At 36.9% G+C, this 27,545-nt stretch overlaps 1 protein-coding gene across 31 annotated transcripts in view; it reads right to left on the bottom strand.

The window, feature by feature from the left end:
• Positions 1–27,545, bottom strand: part of MUC19 (mucin 19, oligomeric) — a 137,753-nt gene that overhangs the window by 102,977 nt on the left and 7,231 nt on the right. For 17 of the 31 annotated variants that reach the window (XM_077170533.1, XM_077170561.1, XM_077170552.1 and 14 more), the window contains exons 4-22: positions 20,442–20,582; positions 19,023–19,175; positions 18,550–18,705; positions 17,593–17,745; positions 16,162–16,314; positions 14,776–14,928; positions 13,352–13,504; positions 11,979–12,074; positions 11,025–11,177; positions 10,150–10,224; positions 9,222–9,296; positions 8,262–8,336; positions 7,311–7,385; positions 6,359–6,433; positions 5,385–5,459; positions 4,414–4,488; positions 3,394–3,534; positions 2,411–2,563; positions 866–940 (exon numbers count right to left, since the gene is read on the bottom strand). In XM_077170533.1, the coding sequence (XP_077026648.1) occupies positions 866–940; positions 2,411–2,563; positions 3,394–3,534; positions 4,414–4,488; positions 5,385–5,459; positions 6,359–6,433; positions 7,311–7,385; positions 8,262–8,336; positions 9,222–9,296; positions 10,150–10,224; positions 11,025–11,177; positions 11,979–12,074; positions 13,352–13,504; positions 14,776–14,928; positions 16,162–16,314; positions 17,593–17,745; positions 18,550–18,705; positions 19,023–19,175; positions 20,442–20,582 (2,205 nt within the window). The remainder of the gene's footprint in view (positions 1–865; positions 941–2,410; positions 2,564–3,393; positions 3,535–4,413; positions 4,489–5,384; positions 5,460–6,358; positions 6,434–7,310; positions 7,386–8,261; positions 8,337–9,221; positions 9,297–10,149; positions 10,225–11,024; positions 11,178–11,978; positions 12,075–13,351; positions 13,505–14,775; positions 14,929–16,161; positions 16,315–17,592; positions 17,746–18,549; positions 18,706–19,022; positions 19,176–20,441; positions 20,583–27,545) is intronic. The other 14 variants (XM_077170538.1, XM_077170543.1, XM_077170539.1 and 11 more) reach the window with 14 other exon arrangements.

Genomic DNA, 27,545 nt, shown 5'->3' with positions numbered 1-27,545 from the left:
GAAAACAATTGTCATCAGAATATATTCAATACATTTTCTTACTCATAACTATTTTATCCACATGTATTAAGCTTCAACCCTTAAACCACTGGTACTATATTCTTTAATTTGTTATTCTTTTGTTACTATGGGTTTTATCACTAAATACAGTAAGCAAGAACCTCCAAAGCCCAATTCATCATCAACTTCTTTTTTTCTTGATCCAAAACCTAAAATTCCAATGATTTTCAAATAAGAACAAAGCGTTAACAATTGATTGAGGAAAATCAAAATCAATTCAGAATTTGCCAGAGGAGAGCCCATGAGAAGACTACTTAGGCCACTGGCAACAAGATCCCTGTTGCCCTTTTCACTCCAACTAGATCCACTGCTTCCAAATCTATTTGGCCACCTTCCACAGCAGAGGTGGAATTTCCAGATGTTTCCCCTGAAATACTATCATCAATGTGTGCCTTGGTACCACCTACCAAATGGAAAATCCTTGTCATAAAAATACACTTCACTAAATTATACTTCAATACACTTTGGGCCACACATATCACTCTTGGACTCCTAAACCATTGGAACTAGAGTCTAATATCTCTCATTCCATTTCCACTATGGCCCTTAGCACCAAATTTATTTCATCCAGAACCTCCAAAGACAAATTCAGCTTCACTCTCTTTTTGTCCTCATAAAACAAAAAGATCAGGTCTTTTGTTAGTCAAGAGAAAAAAAAATGTCTTCTATTGATTATAGAAAGGCACAATCAATTTAGATTTCACCAGATCAGACCAAATTCAGGCTAAGTGAGCTACTGCCATTAATATCACAGCTGCTCTTTTCACTCCTCCCAGATCCACTGCTTCCAAACCCTTTTGACTACCTGTCCCAGAACCAGATCCTGATTTTCCAGGTGTGTCCCCTGAAGTACTATCACCAGGTTTTGCCTTGGACCCACCTACCAAAAGGAAAACAACTGTCATCAGAACATATTCAATACATTGTATGATGCATAACTTTTATCCACATATATTACACTTCAACCCTTAAAACACTTGTGTTGATTTGAAATGATGTATGTACCCTAGAAAAGCCATGTTTTAATCTTAATTCCATTTTGTAAAGGCAGCGTTTCTTCTAATCCCTATTCAGTATTGTATGTTTGAATCTGTAATTTAGATCATCTCCTTAGATATGTGATTTAATCAGGGTGGTTGTTAAACTGGATTAGGTGACAACATGTCTCACCCATTTGGGTGGGTCTTGATAAGTTTCTGGAGTCCTATAAAAGAGGAAACATTTTGGAGAATGAAGGAGATTCAGAGAGAGCAGAGAATGCTGCAGCATTACAAAGCAGAGTCCATCAGCCAGCAACCTTTGAAAATGAAGAAGGAAAACACCTCCTGGGGAGCTTCATGAAACAAGAATCCAGGAGAGAAAGCTAGCAGATGACCCTGTGTTTGCCATGCGCACTTCCAGCTGAGAGAGAAACCCTGACTGTGTTTGCCATGTGCCTTCTCACTAGAGAGACGGACCCCTGAACTTCATCGGCCTTCTTGAACCAAGGTATCTTTCTATGGATGCCTTAGATTGGACATTTCTATAGACTTGCTTTAATTGGGACATTTTCTTGGCCTTAGAACTATAAACTAGCAACTTATTAAATTCCTCTTTTTAAAAGTCATTATGTTTCTGGTATATTGCATTCTGGCAGTTAGCAAACTAGAACACCACTGATACTACATTCTTTAATCTTTTATTCCTTTGTCACTACAGGCTTTATCACTATGTTCAGTGACTGAAAACCTCCAAAGCCAAATTCATGATCACCTTCCTTTTGATTCAAAACCAAAAATTTTGATGATGCTGCAAATGAGAATAAAATATTAACAATTGATTGAGGAGTGTCAAAATCAATTCAGAATTTGCCAGAGGAGAGCCCATGATAAGACTATTTAGTCCACTTGCAGCAAGATCCCTGCTGCTCTTTTCACTCCACCTAGATCCACTGCTTCCAAATCTATTTGGCCACCTTCCAAAACCAGATCCTGATTTCCAGATGTTCCCCCTGAAATACTATCATCAATCTGTGTCTTGGTACCACACGCCAAATGGAAAATTCTTGTCATAAGCTTACACTTCACTAAATTGTATGATTCAATGCACTTTGGTCCACACATGTTACACTTGGACTCCTAAACCAGTGGAACATGATTCTTTAATATCTTTCATTCCATTTCCACTATGGCCCTTATCACCAAATTTATTTCATCCAGAACCTCCAAAGCCAAATTCAGCTTCACTATCCTTTTGTCCTCATAAAATCTAAAAGATCAGGTCTTTTGTTAGTTGAGATAAAAGTGTCTTCTTTTGAATATAGAAAGTTATAATTAATTTAGATTTTGCCAGATCAGACCATTCAAACTACCTGAGCCAGTACCATCAATATCGCTGCCGCTCTTTTCATTCCTCCCAGATCCACTGCTTCCAATACCCTTTTGACTACCTTTCCCAAAACCAGATCCTGATTTCCCAGGTGTGTCCCCTGATGTACTATCGCCAGGTTTTCCCTTGGTACCACCTACCAAAAGGAAAATAATTGTCATCAGAACATATTCAATACATTTTCTTATTCATAACTATTTTACCCACATGTATTACACTTCAACCCTTAAACCACTGATACTACATTCTTTAATCTTTCATTCCTTTGTCACTATGGGCTTTATCACTACATTCAGTGACTGAAACCTCCGATGCCAAATTCATGATCACCTTCCTTTTGGTTTTGATCCAAAACCAAAAATGTCGATGATTTTGCAAATGAGTATAAAATATTAACAATTGATTGAGGAGTGTCAAAATCAATTCAGAATTTTCCAGAGGAGAGATCATGGCAAGACTATTTAGACCACTTGCAGCAAGATCCCTGCTGCTCTTTTCACTCCACCTAGATCCACTGCTTCCAAATCTATTTGGCCACCTTCCAAAACCAGATCTTGATTTCCAGATGTTTCCCCAGAAGTACTATCATCAATCTGCGTCTTGGTATGTCAATGTTTGCCTTGACACAACCTACCAAATGGAAAATCCTTGTCATAAGCTTACACTTCACTAAATTGTATGATTCAATGCACTTTGGTCCACACATGTTACACTTGGACTCCTAAACCAATGGAACATGATTCTTTAATATATTTCATTCCATTTCCACTATGGCCCTTATCACCAAATTTATTTCATCCAGAACTTCCAAAGCCAAATTCAGCTTCACTATCCTTTTGTCCTCATAAAATCTAAAAGATCAGGTCTTTTGTTAGTTGAGATAAAAGTGTCTTCTATTGAATACAGAAAGTTATAATCAATTTAGATTTTGCCAGATCAGACCATTCAAACTACTTGAGCCAGTACCATCAATATCGCTGCCGCTCTTTTCATTCCTCCCAGATCCACTGCTTCCAATACCCTTTTGACTACCTTTCCCAAAACCAGATCCTGATTTCCCAGGTGTGTCCCCTGATGTACTATCGCCAGGTTTTCCCTTGGTACCACCTACCAAAAGGAAAATAAAAATTGTCATCAGAACATATTCAATACATTTTCTTATTCATAACTATTTTATCCACATGTATTACACTTCAACCCTTAAACCACTGATACTACATTCTTTAATCTTTCATTCCTTTGTCACTATGGGCTTTATCACTACATTCAGTGACTGAAACCTCCGATGCCAAATTCATGATCACCTTCCTTTTGGTTTTGATCCAAAACCAAAAATGTCGATGATTTTGCAAATGAGTATAAAATATTAACAATTGATTGAGGAGTGTCAAAATCAATTCAGAATTTTCCAGAGGAGAGATCATGGCAAGACTATTTAGACCACTTGCAGCAAGATCCCTGCTGCTCTTTTCACTCCACCTAGATCCACTGCTTCCAAATCTATTTGGCCACCTTCCAAAACCAGATCCTGATTTCCAGATGTTCCCCCTGAAATACTATCATCAATCTGTGTCTTGGTACCACACGCCAAATGGAAAATTCTTGTCATAAGCTTACACTTCACTAAATTGTATGATTCAATGCACTTTGGTCCACACATGTTACACTTGGACTCCTAAACCAGTGGAACATGATTCTTTAATATCTTTCATTCCATTTCCACTATGGCCCTTATCACCAAATTTATTTCATCCAGAACCTCCAAAGCCAAATTCAGCTTCACTATCCTTTTGTCCTCATAAAATCTAAAAGATTAGGTCTTTTGTTAGTTGAGATAAAAGTGTCTTCTTTTGAATATAGAAAGTTATAATCAATTTAGATTTTGCCAGATCAGACCATTCAAACTACCTGAGCCAGTACCATCAATATCGCTGCCGCTCTTTTCATTCCTCCCAGATCCACTGCTTCCAATACCCTTTTGACTACCTTTCCCAAAACCAGATCCTGATTTCCCAGGTGTGTCCCCTGATGTACTATCGCCAGGTTTTCCCTTGGTACCACCTACCAAAAGGAAAATAATTGTCATCAGAACATATTCAATACATTTTCTTATTCATAACTATTTTATCCACATGTATTACACTTCAACCCTTAAACCACTGATACTACATTCTTTAATCTTTCATTCCTTTGTCACTATGGGCTTTATCACTACATTCAGTGACTGAAACCTCCGATGCCAAATTCATGATCACCTTCCTTTTGGTTTTGATCCAAAACCAAAAATGTCGATGATTTTGCAAATGAGTATAAAATATTAACAATTGATTGAGGAGTGTCAAAATCAATTCAGAATTTTCCAGAGGAGAGATCATGGCAAGACTATTTAGACCACTTGCAGCAAGATCCCTGCTGCTCTTTTCACTCCACCTAGATCCACTGCTTCCAAATCTATTTGGCCACCTTCCAAAACCAGATCTTGATTTCCAGATGTTTCCCCAGAAGTACTATCATCAATCTGCGTCTTGGTATGTCAATGTTTGCCTTGACACAACCTACCAAATGGAAAATCCTTGTCATAAGCTTACACTTCACTAAATTGTATGATTCAATGCACTTTGGTCCACACATGTTACACTTGGACTCCTAAACCAGTGGAACATGATTCTTTAATATCTTTCATTCCATTTCCACTATGGCCTTTATCACCAAATTTATTTCATCCAGAACTTTCAAAGCCAAATTCAGCTTCACTATCCTTTTGTCCTCATAAAATCCAAAAGATCAGGTCTTTTGTTAGTTGAGGTAGAAATGTCTTCTATTGAATACAGAAAGTTATAATCAATTTAGATTTTGCCAGATCAGACCATTCAAACTACTTGAGCCAGTACCATCAATATCGCTGCCGCTCTTCTCATTCCTCCCAGATCCACTGCTTCCAATACCCTTTTGACTACCTTTCCCAAAACCAGATCCTGATTTCCCAGGTGTGTCCCCTGATGTACTATCGCCAGGTTTTCCCTTGGTACCACCTACCAAAAGGAAAATAATTGTCATCAGAACATATTCAATACATTTTCTTATTCATAACTATTTTACCCACATGTATTACACTTCAACCCTTAAACCACTGATACTACATTCTTTAATCTTTCATTCCTTTGTCACTATGGGCTTTATCACTACATTCAGTGACTGAAACCTCCGATGCCAAATTCATGATCACCTTCCTTTTGGTTTTGATCCAAAACCAAAAATGTCGATGATTTTGCAAATGAGTATAAAATATTAACAATTGATTGAGGAGTGTCAAAATCAATTCAGAATTTTCCAGAGGAGAGATCATGGCAAGACTATTTAGACCACTTGCAGCAAGATCCCTGCTGCTCTTTTCACTCCACCTAGATCCACTGCTTCCAAATCTATTTGGCCACCTTCCAAAACCAGATCTTGATTTCCAGATGTTTCCCCAGAAGTACTATCATCAATCTGCGTCTTGGTATGTCAATGTTTGCCTTGACACAACCTACCAAATGGAAAATCCTTGTCATAAGCTTACACTTCACTAAATTGTATGATTCAATGCACTTTGGTCCACACATGTTACACTTGGACTCCTAAACCAATGGAACATGATTCTTTAATATATTTCATTCCATTTCCACTATGGCCCTTATCACCAAATTTATTTCATCCAGAACTTCCAAAGCCAAATTCAGCTTCACTATCCTTTTGTCCTCATAAAATCTAAAAGATCAGGTCTTTTGTTAGTTGAGGCAAAAAATGTTTCCTATTGATTATAGAAAGGCACAATCAATATAGATGTTTCCAGATCAGACCAAATTTAGATTACTTGAGCCTGTGCCATCAAGATCACTGCTGCTTTTTTCACTCCTCCCAGATCCACTGCTTCCAATACCCTTTTAACTACCTTTCCCAGAACCAGATCCTGATTTTCCAGGTGTGTCCCCTGATGTACTATCACCAGGTTTTCCCTTGGTACCACCTACCAAAAGGAAAACAATGTCACCAGAACATATTCAATACTTTTTCTTATTCATAACTCTTTCATCCACACATATTATACTTCAACTCTTAAACAACTGGTACTACATTCTTGAATTATTTATAACATCACCACTCTGGGCTTTATCACAACATTTAATGACCGAGAACCTCTAAAGCCAAATTCATTCTCACCTTTCTTTTGTTCTAATCCAAAGTGAAAATTCCAATGATATTGCAAATGAGAATGAAATGTTACCAATTGATTGAAGAATGTCAAAATCAATTCAATATTCGCCAGTGACGGGCCCATGATAACCCTACTTAGGCCACAGGCAATAAGATGTCTACCATTCTTTTTACTACACCTAGATCCACTGCTTTCAAATGTATTTTTACCCCTTCCACACCCAGATCATGAATTTCCTGATGTTTCCCATGAAATACTATCATCAGTATGTGCTTTGGTACCCCCTAACAAATAGAAAATCATTGTCATAAGAGTATACTTCACTAAATTGTATAATTCAATGCACTTTGGGCCACCCATATTATTCTAGGACTCCTAAACCATCGGAACATGATTCTTTAGTATCTTTCATTCCATTTCCACTATGGCCCTGATCACCAAATTTATTTCAACCAGAACCTCCAAACCCAAATTCAGCTTCACAATGTTTTTGTCTTCATAAAATCCAAAAGATCAGGTCTTTTGTTAATTGAGGAAAAAAATGTCTTCTACTAATTATAGAGAGGCACAATCAATTTAGATGTTTCCAGATCAGACCAAATTCAAACTACCTGAGCCAGTGCCATCAAGATCACTGCTGCTCTTTTCACTCCTCCCAAATCCACTGCTTCCAATACCCATTGACTACCTTTCCTAGAACCAGATCCTGATTTTCCAGGTGTGTCCCCTGAAGTACTATCGCCAGGTTTTGCCTTGGTACCACCTACCAAAGGAAAATAATTGTCATCAGAACATATTCTATACATTTTCTTGTTCATAACTATTTTATTCACACATATTATACTTCAGCCTTTAAGACACTGGTACTACATTCCTTAATCATTTATTCCATCACCAATTTGGGCGTTATCACTACATTTAGTGACCTACAACCTCCAAAGCCCAATTCATCATCACCTTCCTTTTGCACTATCCAAAATGAAAATTCCGATGATTTTGCAAATGAGAATAAAATGTTGTCAATTGATTGAGGAATAGCAAAATCAATTCAGAGTTTGTCAGAGGAGAGCCCATGACAAGACTACTTAGGTCACTGGAAGTAAGATGTCTACTGCCTTTTTCACTAAATCTAGATCCACTGCTTCCAAATCTATTTTTACCACTTCCACAGTCAGATTCTGAATTTTCAGATGTTTCCCCTGAAATATTATCATCAGTGTTTGCCTTGGTACCACATATCAGCAGGAAAATCATTGTCATAAGATTATACTTTTCTAAATTGTATGGTTCAATGCACTTTGGCCCACACATATTACTCCTGGACTCCTAAACCATTGGAATGTGTTTCCTTAATATCTTTCATTCCATTTACACCATGGCCCTTATCACCAAATTTATTTCAACTAGAACCTCTAATGCCAAATTCAGTTTCAGGTCCTTTTGTCCTCATGAAATCCAAAGATTAGGTCTTTTGTTAGCCGAGAAAAAAAATGTATTCTACTGAATATAGAGAGGAACAATCAATTTAGATTTTGCCAGATCAGACCAAATTCAGACTACCTGAGCCAGTGCCATCAAGATCACTTGCCACTCATTTCATTCCTCCCAGATCCACTGCTTCCAATACCCTTTTGACTACCTTTCCCAGAACCAGATCCTGATTTTCCAGGTGTGTCCCTTGAAGTACTATCGCCAGGTTTTCCCCTGGTACCACCTACCAAAAGGAAAATATTGTCATCAGAACATATTCAATACATTTTCTTGTTCATAACTCTTTTATCCGTACATATTATACTCCAACCCTTAAACCACTGGCACTGCATTCTTTAATCTTTTATTCCTTTGTCACTATGGGCTTTAACACTCTATTCAGGGACCGAGAACCTCCAAAGTCAAAAATAATTATCACCTTCCTTTTGTCTTGATACAAAACTAAAAATTCTGATGATTTTGCAGATGAGAAGAAAATGTTATCAATTGATTGAGGAGTGTCAAAATCAATTCAGAATTCACCAGAGGAGAACCCATGACAAGACAACTTAACCCCTGGTAAAAAGATCCCTGCTCCTCTTATCACACACACCCCCGCCCCAGATCCACTGCTTCCAAATCTATTTGGCCACCTTCCACAAACAAATCCTGAATTTCCAGATGTTTTCCCTGAAGTATTATCATCAATGTTTACCTTGGTCCCACCAAACAAATGGAAAATCCTTGTTGTAAGATTACACTTCACTAAATTGTATGATTCAATGCGCTTTGGTCCACATATGTTACTCTTGGACTCCTAAACCATGGAACATGATTTTTTAATACCTTTCATTCCATTTCCACTATTGCCCTTATCACCACATTTATTTCAACCAGGACCTCCAAAGAAAATTCAGTTTCACCGTCCTTTTGTTCTCATAAAATTCAAAAGATCAAGTCTTTTGTTAGCCGAGGCAAAAAATGTCTTCTATTAATTATAGAAAGACATAATCAGTTTAGATTTTGCCAGTTCAGACCAAATTCAGAATACCTGAGCCAGTGCCATCAAGATCACTGCCACTCTTTTCACTCCTCCCAGATCCACTGCTTCCAATACCCTTTTGACTACCTTTCCCAGAACCAGATCCTGATTTTCCAGGTGTGTCCCTTGAAGTACTATCGCCAGGTTTTCCCCTGGTACCACCTACCAAAAGGAAAATATTGTCATCAGAACATATTCAATACATTTTCTTGTTCATAACTCTTTTATCCGTACATATTATACTCCAACCCTTAAACCACTGGCACTGCATTCTTTAATCTTTTATTCCTTTGTCACTATGGGCTTTATCACTCTATTCAGGGACTGAGAACCCACAAAGCCAGATTCATCCTGATCCAAAACTAAAAGTTCGATGATTTGGCAAATGAGAAGAAAATGTTATCAATTGATAGAGGAAGCCAATATTAATTCAGTATTCGCCGGAACAGAATCCATGACAAGAGTACTTAGGCCTCTGGCAACAAGATTCCTGCTGTTATCACTCCCCCTACATCTACTGCTTCCAAATCTATTTGGCCACCTTCCATAAACAGATCTTGAATTTCTAGATGTTTCCCATGAAATACTATCATCATCAATGTTTGCCTTGGTACAATCTACCAAATGGAAAATCTTTGTCATAAGCTTATATTTCACTAAATTTTATGATTCAGTGCACTTTGGTCCATACATATTACATGTAGATTCCTAAACCACTGGAACATGATTCTTTAATATCTTTCATCCCATTTCCACCATGGCCCTTATCACCACATTTATTTCAACCACAGCCTCCAAAGACAAATTCAGCTTTACCGTCCTTTGTCCTCATAAAATCCAAAAGATCCGGTCTTTTGTCAGTTGAGGAAAAAAATATCTTTTATTGATTATAGAAAGGCACAATCGATTTAGATTTTGTCAGATCAGACCAAATTCAGACTACCTGTGCCATCAAGATCACTGCCACTCTTTTCACTCCTCCCAGATCCACTACTTCCAATACCCTTTTGACTACCTTTCCCAGAACCAGATCCTGATTTTCCAGGTGTGTCCCTTGAAGTACTATCGCCAGGTTTTCCCCTGGTACCACCTACCAAAAGGAAAACAATTGTCATTAGAACATATTCAATACGTTTTCTTACTCATAACTATTTTATCCACATATACCATACTTCAACCCTTAAACCACTGGTACTACATTCTTTAATATTTTATTCCTTTGTCACTATGAGTTTTAGCATTATATTCAGTGACCGAGAACCTTCAAAGCCCAATTCATCACCACCTTCCTTTTGTCCTGATCCTAAACCAAAAATTACAATGATTTTGCAAATGAGTAGAAAATGTTATCAATTGATTGAGGAAAGACAAAATCAATTAAAAATTCATCAGAGGAGAGCCCATGACAAGACTACTTAGGCCACTGGCAACAAGATCCCTGCTGCTTTTTTCACTACATCGAGATCCACTGGTTCCAAATCTATTTGGCCACCTTCCACAACTAGGTCCTGAATTTCCAGATGTTTCCCCTGAAATACTATCATCAATGTGTCCCTTGGGACCACCTACCAAATGGAAAATCCTTGTCATAAAAATACACTTCACTAAATTGTATGATTCAATGCACTTCGGGCAACACATAGTACACTTGGACTCCTAAACCATTCGAACACGATTCTTGAGTATCTCTCATTCCATTTCCACTATGGCCCTTTCATCAAATTTATTTCAACCAGAATCTCTGAAGCCAAATTCAGCTCACCATCCTTTCGTCCTCATAAAATCCAAAAGATCAAGCCTTTTGTTAGTTGAGGCGAGAAATGTCTTCTATTGATTATAAAAAGGCACAATCAATTTAGATTTTGCCAGATCAGACCAAATTCAGACTACCTGAGCCTGTGCCATCAAGATCACTGCTGCTCTTTTCACTCCTCCCAGATCCACTGCTTCCAATACCCTTTTGACTACCTTTCCCAGAACCAGATCCTGATTTTCCAGGTGTGTCCCTTGAAGTACTCTCGCCAGGTTTTCCCTTGGTACCACCTACCAAAAGGAAAATATTGTCTTTAGAACATATTCAATATATTTTGTTGATCATAGCTCTTTTATCCACATGTATTATACTTTAACCCTTAAACCACTGGTACTACATATTTTAATCTTTTATTCCATTGCCACTATGGGTTTTATTACTACATTTAGTGACTGAGGACCTCCAAAGCCAAATTCATCATTACCTTCCTTTTGTCCTGATCCAAAACCAAAAATTGTGATGATTTTGCAAATGAGAAGTAAATGTTATCAATTGACTGAGGAAAGACAAAATCAATTCAAAATTCATCAGAGGAGAGCCCATGTCAAGACTACTTAGGCCACTGGCAACAAGATCCCTGCTGCTCTTTGCACTCCACCTAGATTCACTGATTCCAAATCTATTTGGCCACCTTCCACAACTAGGTCCTGAATTTCCAGATGCTTCCCCTGAAATACTATCATCAATGTGTCCCTTAGTACCACCTATCAAATGGAAAATCCTTGTCATAAGATTATACTTCATTAACTTGTATGATTCAGTGCCCTTTGGTCCACACATATTACTCTTGGACTCCTAAACCATTGGAACACGATTCTTTAATATCTTTCATTCCATTTCCACTAATGGCCCTTATCATCAAATTTATTTCAACTAGAACCTCCAAAGAGAAATTCAGCTTCACCATCCTTGTGTTCTCAGAAAATCCAAATGATCAGTTCTTTTGTTAGTGAGGAAAAATATGCCTTCTTTTGTTTATGGAAAGCCACAATCAATTTAGATTTTCCCATGTCAGTCCAAATTTAGACTACCTGAGCCAGAGCTAGGACTGCCTTTCCTAGAACCAGATCCTGAATTTCCAGGTGCGTTCCTTGAAGTACTATCGCCAGGTTTTCCCTTGGTACCACCTACCAAATGGAAAATAATTGTCATTGGAACATATTCAATATGTTTTATGATACATAACTCTTTTATCCTCACATATTGTACTTCAACCCTGAAACCACTTGTACTACATTCTTTAATCTTTTATTCCTTTGTTACTATGGGTTTTCCACTACATTTATTGAAGCAGAACCCCAAAGCCAAATTCATCATCACCCTCCTTTTGTCCTGGTACAAACCAAAAGATCAGTTTCTTTTGTTTACCATGAATAAATGTTATCAATTAATTAAGGAATACCAAAATCAATTCAGAACTCATGAAAGGCGAGCCCAAAATTAGACTACCTGAGCTACTGGCCTCAAGATCACTCCTGTTTCTTTCCCTCCACCTAGATCTACTGCTTCCAAATCCCCTTTGACCACCTTTCCCAAGACCAGATCCCGAATTTCTGGATGTGTTTCCTAAAGCAGCACCAACAATTTTTGCCTTGATACCACCTACAATTCCAATATTGTTTTCATGAGAAGATAATACAATGCTTTTTATGGTTTCTAGTGATTTTTGTCCACAATATCACCCTTAAGTCTTAAGCCTTAAACTATTGGAAGTAGAATATTTAATATTTCTCAACCATTTCCATTAGGCCCTTATCACCAATCTTATTTCAATGAGAATGTCCAAAGCTAAATTCATCTTCATGTTCCTTTTGTCTTGATCAAAAACAAAAAAATCCTGTCATTTATGCAATGAGAATAAAATGTTATCAATTGATTGAGGAAAGTCAAAATCAATTCAGAATTTACCAGAGGAGAGCCCATAACAAGACTACTTTGGCCACTGGCAACAAGTTCTCTGCTGCTCTTTTCACTCAACCTAGATCCCATTTCCAAATCTATTTGGTCCACCTTCCTCAGAACCACATTCTGAATTTCAAGATATAAGTACATAATCAATGCTTACCTTCATACCACCTACCGAATGGAAAATCCTTGTCATAAGAAAATACCTCACTAAATTCTATGATTCACAACTCTTTTGTACACAGACATTGCTATTTGACTACCAAACCATTGGAACAAGATTTTTTAATATTTTTCATTCCATTTTCACTATGGCCCTTATCACCAAATTTATTTCAACCAGAACCTCCAAAGCCAAATTCAGCTTCACCCTACTTTTGTCCTCATAAAATACAAAAAATCAGGTCTTCTGTTAGCTGAGGGAAAAAATTGTTTTCTACTGATTATAGAAAGGCCCAATCAATTTACATTTCACCAAAGCAGACCAAGTTTTGACTACCTGAGCCACTACCATTAGGATCACTGCCACTCTTTTCACTCCTGCCAGATCCACTGCTTCCAATACCCCTTTGACGACCTTTCCCAGAATTAGGTCCTGAATTTCCAGATGTGTCCCCTGAAGTACTTTCACCAGGTTTTGCCTTGTTACCACCTACCAAACAAAAAATAATTGTCATCAGAACATATTCAATACATTTTATGATTCATAGCTTTTTTATCCACACATATAACACTTCAAACAGCAAACCACTGGCACTACATTCTTTAGTCTTTTATTCCATTACCACTACGGGCTTTATCACTGCATTAGGTGAACCATAAACCTCCAAAGCCAAATTCATCATCACTGTCCTTTTGTCCTGGTCCAAAACCAAAAGATCAGGTCCTTTCACTAACCATGAATTAAATGTTATCAATTGATTAAGGAAAACCAAAATCAGTTAGGAACTCACCAGATGAGATTCAAATTTAGGTTACCTGAGTCATTGTCATCAAACTCACTGCTGTTCTTTTCCCTCCACCTAGATCTACTACTTCCAAATCCCTTTTGATCACCTTTCCAAGAACCAGATCCTAAATTCTGCATGTGTTCTCTGAATTTCTACCAACAATTATTGCTCTGGTACCACTGGTAGATTGCAAAATTATTTTCATTAGGAAATACTGCAATACATTTTATGGTTCATAAAGATCTTGTCCATTGATACCAACCTTAAGCCTTAAACCATTGGAGTTCAATTATTTAATGTTTTTCATTCCATTTCCAAAGGGCTCTCATCACCAAGTTTGAATGAGAACCTCCAAAGTCAAATTCAAACTCACTCTCTTTTTGTCCTAATTCAAATCCAAAAAATCCAGTGATTTTGCAAATGAGAATAAAATGTCATCAATTGATTGAGGAAAGTAAAACCAATTCAGAATTCGCCAGAGGAGAGCCCATCATAAGACTATCTAGGCCACTGGCAAAAGGTCCCTGCTTCTTTTCACTTCACTTAGATCCACTGCATCCAAATCTATTTGACCACCTTCCACAAAACCAGATCCTGAATTTGCGGTTGTTTCTCCTAAAGTACTATCATCACTATTTGCCTAGCTACAACCTACTAAATGGAAAATCCTTGTCATAAGATTATACCTCAAAAATTTAATGAGTCAAGGCTCTTTTGTCCTCAGATATTACTCTTCATCTCCTAGACCACTGCAATATTCCTTAATATTTTCCACTCCATTTTCACTATGGCCCTTATCATCAAATTTATTTCAACCAGAACCTCCAAAGCCAAATTCAGCTTCACCATCCTTTTGTCCTCTTGAAGTCCAACAGATCTGGTCTTTCATTAGTCAAGAAAAAAAATGTTTTCTATTGATTATAGCAAGGCACAATCAATTTCCATTTCAGTGTAGCAGACCAATTTAGACTACCTGAACCACTGCCATCAAGGTTATTGCTGCCCTTTTCCCTCTTTTTAGATCCACTGCTTCCAAATCCCTTTTGAGGACCTTTCCCAGAACCAGATCCAGAATTTCCGGATTTGCCCTGTGAAGTACTATCGCCAGGTTTTGCCTTGGTACCACCTACCAAAAGGAAAATAATTATCATTAAAGCATACTTCAATACATTTTATGATTCATTACTATTTTATCCACACATATTAGAGTTCAATCCCTAAACCACTGTACTATATTCTTTAATCTTTTATTCCATATCCACTATGGATTCATCTTCACCCTCCTTGTGTTCTGGTCCAAACCTAAAAGATCAGGTTCTTCTTCTAACCTTGAATAAAATGGTATCAATTGATTGAAGAAAACCAAAGCAATTCAGAACTCTCTAGAGGAAAGCCAAAGTTTGGACTACATGAGTTACTGACATCAAGATCACTGCAGCTCTTTTCCCTTCACCTAGATCTACTGCTTCCAAATCCCTTTTGACCACCTTTCCCAGAAGCAGATTCTAAATTTCCAGATATGTTCCCTGATGTACTATCACAACTTTTTGCTTGGTACCACCTATGGATTGCTAAAATATTCATCAGAAGTACTGCAATACATTTTATGGTTCATAATGACTTTGTCCACAGATTTCGGCCTTAACCCTTAAACCACTGAATTTAGATTATTTGATGTTTTTCTTTCCATTTCCATAAGACTTTATCACCAAGCATATTTCCACCAGAACCTCCAAATCCAAATTCAGCTTCACCCTCCACTTGTCTTGATCCCAAACCAAGAAATCTGATGATCTTGCAAATGAGAACAAAATGTTATCAATTGACAGAAGAAAGTCAAGATCAATTCAGAATTTGCCAGAGGAGAGCCCATCAGAAGACTATCTAGGCCACCGGCAACAAGATCACTTGTTGCTCTTTTTATTCCATCTAGATCCACTGCTTCCAAATCTATTTGATCACCTTCAACAAAACCAGATCCTGAACATTTCTAGATGTTTCCCCCGAAGTACTATTATCAATGTTTGCCACCTACCAAATGGAAAATCTTTGTCAAAAGATTATATTTCACTATATTTTTATGATTCATGACTATTTTGTCCACAGATATTACTCCTTGACTCCTAAACCATTGGAATTAGAGTCTTTAATATCTTTCATTCCATTCCTACTATGGCCCATGTCACCAAATTTCTTTCAACCAGAACCTCTAAAGCCAAATTCGGCTTTAGCCTCCTTTTGTCCTCATTAAACCCAAAAGATCAGGTCTTCTGTTAGTCGGGGAAAAAAATGTCTTCTATTGATTATAGAAAGGCACAATCAATTTAGATTTCACCTGATCAGACCAAATTCAGACTACCTGAGCCACTGTCATCAAGATCACTGCTGCCCTTTCCACTTCTCCTAGATCCACGCCTTCCAAGTCCCTGCTGACCATCTTTCCCAGGACCAGATCCTGAATTTCCGAATTTATCCCCTGAAGTACTATCACCAGGTCTTGTCTTGGTACCACCTAACAAAAGGAAAATAATCATCATCAGAACATCCTTCAATATATTTTATGATTTATATCTATTTTTCCCACACATATTATACTTCAACCACAAAACCAATGATACCACATTCTTTAATCTTTTATTCCATTTCCAGTGTGGGCTTTATCACTGTATCTAGTGAACCAGAACCTCCAAAGTCAAATTCATCATCACCATCCTTTTGTCCTGGTCCAATACCAAAAGACCAGGTCCTTTTGCTAACCATGAATAAATGTTATCAGTTAACTAAAGAAAACCAAAATCAATTCAGAACTCACCAGAGGAGAGCCCAAGCAGAGACTACGTGGGTCACTGGAATCAAGATCACTGCAGCTTTTTTCCCTCCACCTAGATCTCCTATTTCCAAGTCCCGTTTGACACAAAGCTTTCCCAGAACCAGGTCCTGAATTTCTGGATGTGTTCGCTGAAGTAGTACCAACAATTTTTGCCTTGGTACCACTTACAGATTGCAATATTATTGTCACCAGATAATACTGAAATACATTTTATGGTTCATAATAATTTTGTCCACAGATATTACTCTTAGGGCCTTAAGCCATTGGGATTAGACTATTTAATTTTTTTCTTTCCATTTCCACAAGACCCTTATCAACAGGTTTATTTCAACCAGAACTTCTAAATTTAACTTCACCCTCCTTTTGTTGTGATCAAAACCAAAAGATTTGGTGATTTTGCAATGAGAATAATACGTTATCAATTGATTGAAGAAAGTTAAAATCAATTTAGAATTCACCAGAAGAGAGCCCATCATAAGACTATTTAGGCCACTGGCAACAAGATCACTGCTGCTCTTTTCATTCCACCTAAATCCACTGCTTCCAAATCTATTTCATGACCTTCAACAGAACCAGATTGTGAATCTTCTAGCTATTTCCCCTGAAGTACTATTATCAATGTTTGCCTTCGTACCACCTACCAAATGGAAAATCCTTGTCATAAGATTGTATTTCACTAAATTTTATGATTCGTGACTATTTTGTCCACTAATATTACTCTTGAATCCTAAACCATTGGAATTAGAGTCTCATATCTTTCATCCCATTCCTACTATGGCCTTTATTATCAAATTTCTTTCAACCAGAACAACAAAGCCAAATTCAGCTTACCCACCTTTTGTCCTCATAAAATCCAAAAAATCAAGTCTTTGTTAGTTAAGGAAAAAAGGTTTTCTAAGACTGATTAAGGAAAGGCACAATCACTTTAGATTTTGCCAGATCAGACCAAGTTTAGACTACCTGAGCCACTGCCATCAAGATCACTGCCGCTCCTTCCCCTCCTCTTAGAATCACTCCTTCCTAATCCCTTCTGACCATCTTTCCCAGAACCAGATCCTGAGCTTCTGGATGTGTCCCCTGAAGTACTATCTCCAGGTTTTGCCTTGGTACCACCTACCGAAAGGAAAATAATTGTCATTAGAACATAATTCAATACATTTTATGATTCATTGTTATTTTATCCACACATAGTGTTCAACCCCTAAAACCACTGGTACTGCATTCTTTAATCTTTTATTTCATTTCTATTATGGACCATATCACCACATTTATAGAACTCGAGCCTCCAAAGCCAAATTCAACTTCACCTGGCTTTTTTCCTGATCTAAAACCAAAAGATCAGGTCATTTTGCTTCTGTGAATAAAATGTTATCAATTGATTGAGGAAAATCAGGATTAATTCAGAACACTCCAGAGGAGAGCCCATGATTAGACTACCTAAGTCACTGGCAGCAAGATCACTGCAGTTCTTTTCCCACCACTAAGTCTACTGCTTCCAAATCCCTTTTCACTACCTTTCTGAGAATGAGATTCTGAATTTCTGGTCATGCTCTCTGAACTAGTATCACCACTTTTTACCTTGGTACCATTTACAGATTGCAAAATTATTGTAATCAGAACATACTTGACTTCATTTTATGTTTCATAATGATTTTGTCCACAGACATCACCTTTAAGACTTAAACCATTGGATTTAGTGCATTTCATATTTTTCATTCCATTTCCACTAAGGCCGTTATTACCAAATTTATTTAAACCAGAACCTCCAAAGCCATATTCAGCTTCACCCACATTTTCTCTTGATCCAAACCAAAAGTTCAAGTGATTATGTTGAACAAGAATAAAATGTTATCAACTGATTGAGGAAAGGCAAAATCAATTCAGATTTTGCCGGAGGAGAACCCAAGATTAGACTACCTGAACCACTGCTATCAAGACCACTGCTGCCTTTTTGACTTCTCCTAGGTCCACGGCTTCCAACACCATTCTGACCACCTTGCCTAGAACCACGTCCTGAATTTCCGGATGTATCCCCTGAAGTATTATCATCAGTTTCTGTGTAGAAATCATCTACTGAATGCAAAATAATTGTTGTCAGAACATATTTAATACATTATATAACTATTTTATCCACACATTTCATACTTCAATCCCTAAACCACTGGTCCTGCATTCTTTAATCTTTTATTCCATTTCCACTATAGGAATTAACATCACAATTATTGAACCAGAAACTCCAAGGCCAAATTCAACTTCACCCTCCTTCTGTCTTGATCCAAAACCAAAAGATCAGGTCCTTTTCTAACCATCAATAAAATGCTATCAACTGATTGAAGAAAATCAAATTCAATTCAGAACTCGCCAGAGGAGAGAGTCCACGATTAGACTACCTGTGTCACCGCCATCAAGATCACTGCCGCTCTTGCTCCTCGACCTGCTTCTTCTGCCTCCAGATCTCTTTTGACCAACTTTCTGAGAATCAGATCCTGAATTTCCGGTCCTGACCCCTGAAGTACTATCACCACTTTTGGCCTTGGAACCACCTACAGATTGCAAAATAGTTGTCATCAGAAAAAACTTCAATTCATTCTAGGTTTCATAATGATTTTACCCACAGATATCACCCTTTTGCTTTAAATCTTGGGAAAAGATTCTTTAATATTTTTCGTTTCATTTTCATAAGACCCTTATCATCAAATTTATCTCAACCAGAACCTCCAAAGTCAAATTCAGCTTCACCCTCCTTTGTCCTGATACAAAACCAAAAAATCTGGTGATTTTGCAAATTAGAATAAAATGTTGTCAATCGACTGAGGAAAGTCAAAATCAGTTCATGATATGCCAGGGGAGAGCCCATGAGAAGATTACCTAGGCCACTGGCAACAAGATCACCACTGCTCTTTTCACCCCACCTAGATCCACTGCTTCCAAATCTATTTTGACCAAAGCCTTTTAGTTCAAGACTGCTGATGCCAATTCTACTTGAGCCAAAATTACTAAAGCAATTACAAAATCATTTTTCTTTTCACTACTAAGTCCAAAATCAAAAACCAAAGTCTTACACTGAACTGTCAGTTAAAATATTATCATGAGCAATAAACTAAAAAATGGAAATTTTTTAAAAAGTAGAATGTGGTTCAGAACTCCTGAACCACTGGCATGAAAGCCAAGGTCCATGTATTCGCCACCAATGAACCTAGTGATGCTCTTCCTGTTTCTACCAATTTCCATATCATTTAAGGTATAAGACACTCTGACACAAAAATATCTAGAGTTACTGTACCTTACTGACCTTCTCTTTTTTCACTGGCTTTAATTGCTGAATATAAAATTATATTCATCCATTTTATTTTTTAAAAAATCATTATTTCTGGCATTCTTTTCCAGAAAAGCTAGTTCAAATATAAATGATAGAGTACAAAGAGCTAGCACCATGAAAGTCTTACAGAAATGTGAGCCCCAATTTTTCTGTCCCAGAAGACAAAACTTGAGAACAAAAGAGTTTAAATCACTTTCTCAAAGCAATTCAGTGGGAAAGACTGAGGTTAGAAACTGTATCTCTTCCTCCCAAGTCCAAGCTCTTTCATAAAAGTCTTAAATCTACTTGCTGCTTCATTAAAGTGATTAAATTGCTGATTTCTGCTGAATATAACACAAATCCTTTAAAACCCAATCATATAGTTTACAATCCTTTCCATGAGTTCCTCTAACACTAAATCCATTTTGGTTAAAAATAACAACCAGTCTATGCTTTTCTAATTGGTAGATTTTTCTGCCAAAATCAGAAACTAAGAAACAGCTTAGAATACCTGCTTCCCTGTCCGCAGGAACAGAGCCAGCTCTTCCCTCATTTTCTGCTCCACCAGATTTCTTTTGGCCAGATGAGCTACCACGAAATTCCGAACCACCAGAACCACCTTTACTACCACCACCTGCTGTATCGTAGTCATCTACCATTCAAAAATATAATCATTATCAGAGAAAAGTTGCATATTCATACTATGCAAGAAATTAACCTATGTACATTGTTTGAACTAGGTATACAACATGGTTTTGAATATATCACCCCCTTATAAATATACCCAAATATAACTCCATATAGTCTAGTCAGGGATGTGCATAACTGATGTGCAATTAACTGTGAGCACTGAGAGAATTCCAGAAGAAAAGTGAGACATCAGGGCGATTGAAGATCAAGTTTCACCGTGTCATACAGAACACACACAAAAACAACACTTTGGTGTCATAAACAAGAGCAACTGCATATCCCTTAACTCAACAGTTATACTGAATTTGTCAATCACAAAACAAGTGGCTGAATAGACAAGGAAATTTTGTGTTCTTTCCCAAAATTTTTAATGTCATCCCAACACTCAATTTTTTTTCCCTTTTCATTTATCGTCACATGGACTCAAATATTAAACTTTAATATAAAATATTGAAGCTATTTTCCTTACTAAGCCTCCTTCTTTCCCATTTTTTATGGAGGTATAAACTATAGATATTTCAAGAACCTGGCAAGTAAAGTAAAAGTATAAAGCTACCAGTGGGAAGAAAGGTGTTCAAACAGAAAGGTCATGCCTCATTTGAAGAAATTAAATATTTTTTTAAAAAACTAAACAAAGTTGCATGCCAGAAACTGTTCAGAATTCCTGCCTTATCATATTATTCAGCAAAATCATGGGCAACTTAAAGAAAGAGTCTTGGTGTACAAAATGAATTGTAATTGGAGTAAAAAATATGATGAGATACCTATACTAAATTTGGGTCAAGGAAGCATTCTCAATTATTAATTTATGCAGTGAAATGCCATAAAACTATGGATTTAAAATAATATCAGGTAGAAGACAGCAAGAGTAAATTTAAATTATGAAGAAAAAATAAATTTAATGTAGACATCTTTGTTAAAATTTTCTGAAGACAGAATTCATTACTCTCATTGGCATTGGAATTATTGCATTTTTATTCCTCATTGTTACTGTTAAGGTCATTCACTGTAACTAGAACAAAGTTTATCAGACAATCTCAAATGAAGAAAAGCACTTCCTTCCTAGATGAGCACTGTGCCTCTAAATTCACCTTCTTCTATGTGTTCCAATTCTAAACTATGAGTATCTTGGCGTTTTTCTCAGCTTATATTCACTCTCTCCTAGAGCACTAAATCCATTGTCTAAGAGTGAATTGGGGGGAATTCTTTTTTGAGTCACCAAAGGATGGACTACTGAACAAACTGTCACCTAATGTCTGTAACAGAAGATTTTATTTGAAAGCAATGATGAATATATTGAAAGCAATATAACACAGAATATAATTTCATAATACTACAAAAATCTGTATTTTATTTTATGTAAGACTCATTATTATGGCAATACTTGGAACAACATATATTACTGATTGACTGAATCACCATATCTATCTCTTTTCATTGTGGTTCTTATAACTCAAGAGAGTAGAATAGTGCTGTCAAGATTTACTAAATGATGCATATTAGAAACTTCTTCTGATGGATCAGGCAAACATTTCCTTCTCCTTTACTAGGCTCCATGTTCCAGTGTTTCTCCTTTCTCCATAAAAAGAATTCTACCATGGTGAGCCCATACTGTCCTTAGCTACTGTGCCTTCTAGCTGAAAAAATTAAGATAACATACCTGATTCTTTTTTTGTCTTTCTTAATGAACAAAAAATGAAAAAATTTACTTGTGAATTAATTTAAGCATTTACCTCCTTAACTTAAATGTTTTAGCTGTGTCTTGGATTAAATGTCATCTCAATGGGACCTACCAATTCTATTCAAAATTGAAACCCCATCCTCACCTTAATTCTCCCAATTTTCCTTAAATTACTATACTTTATTCCATAGATTGTATCACCAATATTCTATGTTTAGTGCTTATAAAGTTTATAAAATTTATTTTTTGTTGACTGTCTCCCTTGTCCAATTGTTTTTTAATTTTTCATTTTGAAACACTTTCAAACTAACAGGACAGGTACAAAAATAATATAAATCCCATTCATAGAACTCCAACAGGCCCCTACCCATCAGATACCCAGATTCATCAATTTTAACATTCTACCACATTTGACATATTCTATATATCTATCCATTCAACTCTCTATCGATCTATCTATCTTATTTATCACTCCATTTTCTGAACAGTTGAGCATAGGTCATATACATCATCTTCCTTGAACACTTATTGCTGTCATGTACATTTCCTAAGAACAAGGATATTCATTTATGTAACCACCTTAAGTGCAGTTATCAAGTTCTAGAAACTTAACATTGATATAAAGCTCACGGTCTACATTCTGATTTTTCATATGTCCCAATGATATCCCTTGAGCTGTTTCTCCTTCCTTGTTAGATCCCATCCAGGATTATACATTGCCTTTAATTATCACTGCCTCTTTAGTGGCTCTTTCTTTTATTTTTTAATTATGGGAACATATTTGCAACGTAAACTTTCCCATCTCAAAAACTCCAAAGCATACCATTCAACAGGATTAATCATATTCACAACATTGCACTTCCCTTCTCACCTTCCACTAGTAAAACTTTCCTATCTCCCCAAACAGAAACCCTACACTCAGTATGCATTAACTCCCCATTACTCTTGTCCCCAGCCCCTGGCAACCTGTGTTCTTATTTCTATTTCTATGAGCTTGTACATACTCTAATATTCTCTTTGTTACTGTGGGGCTTAAATTTAACATCCTAAATCTACAACATTCATTTGCTTTGGTATGGACTTAGCTTCAATACTGTATACAAACTATGCCTTATACCCTACGATCTCCCCATCTTTATATACTTCTTGTCATAAATTACATGCTCGCACATTATGAATCTAAAACCCACTGATTTCTCATTATGTATCTTGGATCCTAAAGGAAATAAAAAGTGGAGTTGCAAACAAAAAATACAATAGTACTGGCATTTATATTTACCCACGTTGTTTCCCTCACTGGAGATATTTATTCCCTGATGTGGCTTTGATCTACTACTGTCTTTTGTCCTTCCCTTTCAATCTGTAAAACTTTCCTTAGCATCTCCTGTTAGGGCCTGTCTAGTAATGATTAACTTCCTCAGCTTTTATTTATCTGGGAATGTCTTAAGTTCTCCCTATTTTTTTTTTTCCTTGCATGGACAGGCATTGGGAATCGAACCCAACTCTCTGGCATGGCAGGCGAGAACTTTGCCTGCTGAAGCATCGTGGCCCACCCTTTCCTTCATTTTAGAAAGACAATTTGTAGGATAAAGGATTTATGGCTGGCAATTTCTTACTTGCAACACTTTAAATATGTTTTCCTACTGCCTTCTTGTCTCCATTCCATCCTATGAATAACTGGTCCTTAATCTTATTGAGGCTCTCTTTTCCATCTTGTAGTTTTCAGAATTCTCTCTTTAGCTTTGGCATTCATTGGTTTGATTATAACATGGCATTGTATGGGTCTATTTGGGTTTATCCTGTTTGGAGTTCATTAAGCATCTCAAGTTATGTATATTGATGTATTTCATTATATTTTGGAAGTTTTCAGCCATTATTCTTTGACTATTCTCTCTGCCTCTTTTTCTTTTTCCTCTCCTTCTGGGACTCCCACAATGCATTTATTTGTTAGCTTGATGGTGTCCCCCAAGTTCCTCAGTTCTTTTCAGTTTTCTTTATTCTTTCATTTTTCTGCTCCTCAGACTGAATAAAGTCAATTTTCTCATTTCTCAGAGAGGCAGGCTAGAGCACAGCACTCCAAGCCGGCCAGGGAGTCAGTCATTCTGAATAAAGGGATGGGTCAGCATCAAGCTACAGCCAAGATAACCAGATGGAGAGCAAGAAAGGAAGGGCTGAACAAGAGGGGGACCAAACCCTACTTCTCAGAGACAAGCTGAGAGAGTGTAGTGGAGGGAAAAAGAAGGGATTAAGCAAGGATGGGAGAATGGAAATTTCCACTCTTAGCCTTTGCTGAAAGCATAGCAACAAACCAGTCTATGAAATCCAAGCACAGGGTGCACGGGTGATAGTGGTAGAAGGCTCTCTCCTCCAATGCAAGAGACCCAGGTTCAATTTCCAGACCATGCACCACCCCACACACCAAAAAATCCAAGCATAGCTGAAGCAGGTACATCTGCTCTCTTGGGTACACCCACGCTAACTCCTTAAATATGTACTCTTCCTTAAAAACCTTCACTATTTTCCTCTTGCATGTACTGATCTTTCAAATAAATTCAATAAACTGCTTGCTACTACTTGTTCTCTTGTCACTAAATTCCTTCTTGCAGTGAGAAACTGAGCCTGGAATGGAGCTCAGTTTCAGTGTTGGCAGAGCTTCAGTAACACAAGTTCACTGATTCTTTCTTTTGCCACTCCCAGCTGCTGTTGAACCACTCTAGGGAATTTTTTATTTCTGCTGCTGTGGTTTTCAGCTCTGTTTGGCTTCTTTTCCTAACTTCAATCTCTTTATTGATATCTTCTTTATAGTCATCTAAATTTTCCTGATTTTCTTTAGTTCCATGTCCATGCTTTCCTTTAGCTCTTTGAGCATATTTAGGACCATTTTTTTTTTAAGTCTTTTTCTGGGATGCTCCAGGTCTGGGCCTTCTCTTTGATTGTTTTTAATACATTAATCTTGTTCTTTGCTTTGGCCATCACTTCCTGTTTCTTTGTACATGCTGTATTCTTTTTTTGAAACCTGGATATCTCGACATTTTAATTTGCTAGACTCTGAGGTGTCGGCTCCTTAAGGCTGTAGCCAACTAATATTAAGGCAGAATTTTCCATATATACCAGGAGCTAACAAAAAAAGAAAGAAAAAGAAAAGAAGAAGAAGAAGAAGGGGGAAAAATGTTCCCAGTTTTTGCAGATTGACCTATGTGTATGTTCTCCATTTTTCTTCAGAGCATATACATATACCACACCAGTTTAGAGAAAAGCTCTAGGCCAGAGTGAAGTGTCCTCCCTGATTCTTCCTGCATTTGTGTTTTGTCTGAGTAGTGGCATATGCATGTGGCCCTAGGAATTCCCCCATTACATGGATATACATGTTTCATCTTCCCTAGGAATGGTTAAAAATTCCAAGGGTGACCTTCAAATTTTACTTCAAATTGTGCATTTCATTTTGACTATTTGGAGACCAAAATGTTTTGCTGCCCACAATTTTACAAGTGGTATAATTATTGAGAAGTTATTACTTTTAAAGTACTTTAATTTTATTAGAGATATTTAAAAATATATAAATGGTATGGCAGAAAGTACAATAGACCTCACTGATTGAAGTATATTGACAATTTGCAAAGACTGGGAAAGATGTTTTCTTTCTTTCTTTCTTTCTTTTTTGTTAGTTTCTGTTATTTATGGAAAATTTTGCCTTAACATTAGCTGGATACAGGATTAAGAAACAGACCTCTCAGAGTGTAACAAATTAAAATATCAGTGAGGAAACAGTTTCCTAATGGTACTGGACACTCCTCTGCATGTCCTACAACCAGCAATCCCTTGCCCTAGGCAGCTCAACCTGATTGCTCTCCCACAGTGTTCTGTAGGAGCTGTGTAAGCAGCTTTCTACATGCAGGGTAAGTTCTAAGATGGCAAGTCCTCACAGCACCACCAGACACCTGGATTGTTCCAGATGAATGAGCTCCCAGGATGTATATCAGTATTATTCTGCTCCTTCTGGATCCAGAACCAGGGTTCTAGACTGAGAGAATGGGCTGATGCATGCCAGGTTGGTAAGGGATTGGTGTTAGGGCCAGCCAGGGCACCACGTGATATCCTACTGCTTTTAAAGGGCCTTTTTCTCGATTCAGTGTATGCCCTGCTATTATAGCCTTTTAACTTTGTCAGGAGCTTTGAGAAAGATGTTTCTGCCAGTTTTCACTTATTGTTCAAAGCTTCTGGGGGGCATAGAGAATGTGAAATATCTCACTCTGCCATCTTGAGCCTGCATTTCCCTCTTCTTTATTTTAGGTTCCTTAAGCTGAAGAGTTTGTTTGATTGTTTGCTTGTTGTTGTTGTTTTTGCCTGTTTTATTTCCTAAGGTATCAAGATGTTTAGAACAGTGTTTGAGCCATAGAAGGCATTAAATTAATATTTATTTAATAAATGTAATAAACAATAATGATCTCTTCTTAAGGTAATCTAAACTGTACTACATGAGGTATTGTGCTTTCTGCCATACCATTTATATACTTTTTTAAATATTGTAATAAAATTGAAGTCCTTTAAAAGTAATAATTTCTTAATAAATATAATACTTGTAAAATTGTAGAAGACAAACATTTTGGTCTCTAAATAGTCAAGAAAATGAAGTGCATGACAAAGTAAAATTTGAAGAGTACTCTTGGAATTTTTAACTATTTTCCATGTTTCTGGCAAATAGATTTATATTTTTCTAAAGTTGACAGTATACAGAAATAAAATATTAATGTGACTTTGATAACAATCAAGATAGAATTAGTTGAAAATGAAAGAGAGACTCCTAAAATTTATGATATTATGAAACTATAGTATTCACTTATAGGCATTTGGTTTAGGAGGAATACAAGTATTTAAACCAGGGAAAACCAATTTATATTATTAAGTAACCCTCAAAGCACTATTAGATGTACAGCATTTCACCCTCTTTCTCTCCTGTCTTCCTCTACTTATTCTTTCCTACATATTGTTTCTCCTTTCCTTTTCTATCCTTTCTTTCACTATCATTCTTCCTTAGCATCATTTTGGAACAGCATCTTAATATCTAAATATCTTAGTTTTGTGGCAAAGCAGAGGGAAGCAAGGCAATGTTTTATGTTGGAAGGAGTATGGGCTTTTGAACTGAGCCTATCTAGGCTCCCAGTCTGCAGTAGGAATATCCTTGGACATATTGAAATCTTAGACTTAGGCAAGAGGGGTTCCTGTTCTGGCCTTCCTCAGGCCTTG

Source organism: Tamandua tetradactyla, chromosome 7, assembly GCF_023851605.1.
Source record: "Tamandua tetradactyla isolate mTamTet1 chromosome 7, mTamTet1.pri, whole genome shotgun sequence".
Taxonomy (NCBI): domain Eukaryota; kingdom Metazoa; phylum Chordata; class Mammalia; order Pilosa; family Myrmecophagidae; genus Tamandua; species Tamandua tetradactyla.
Note: the sequence above shows the minus strand (reverse complement) of the source record. Positions and strands in the feature narration are given on the sequence as shown.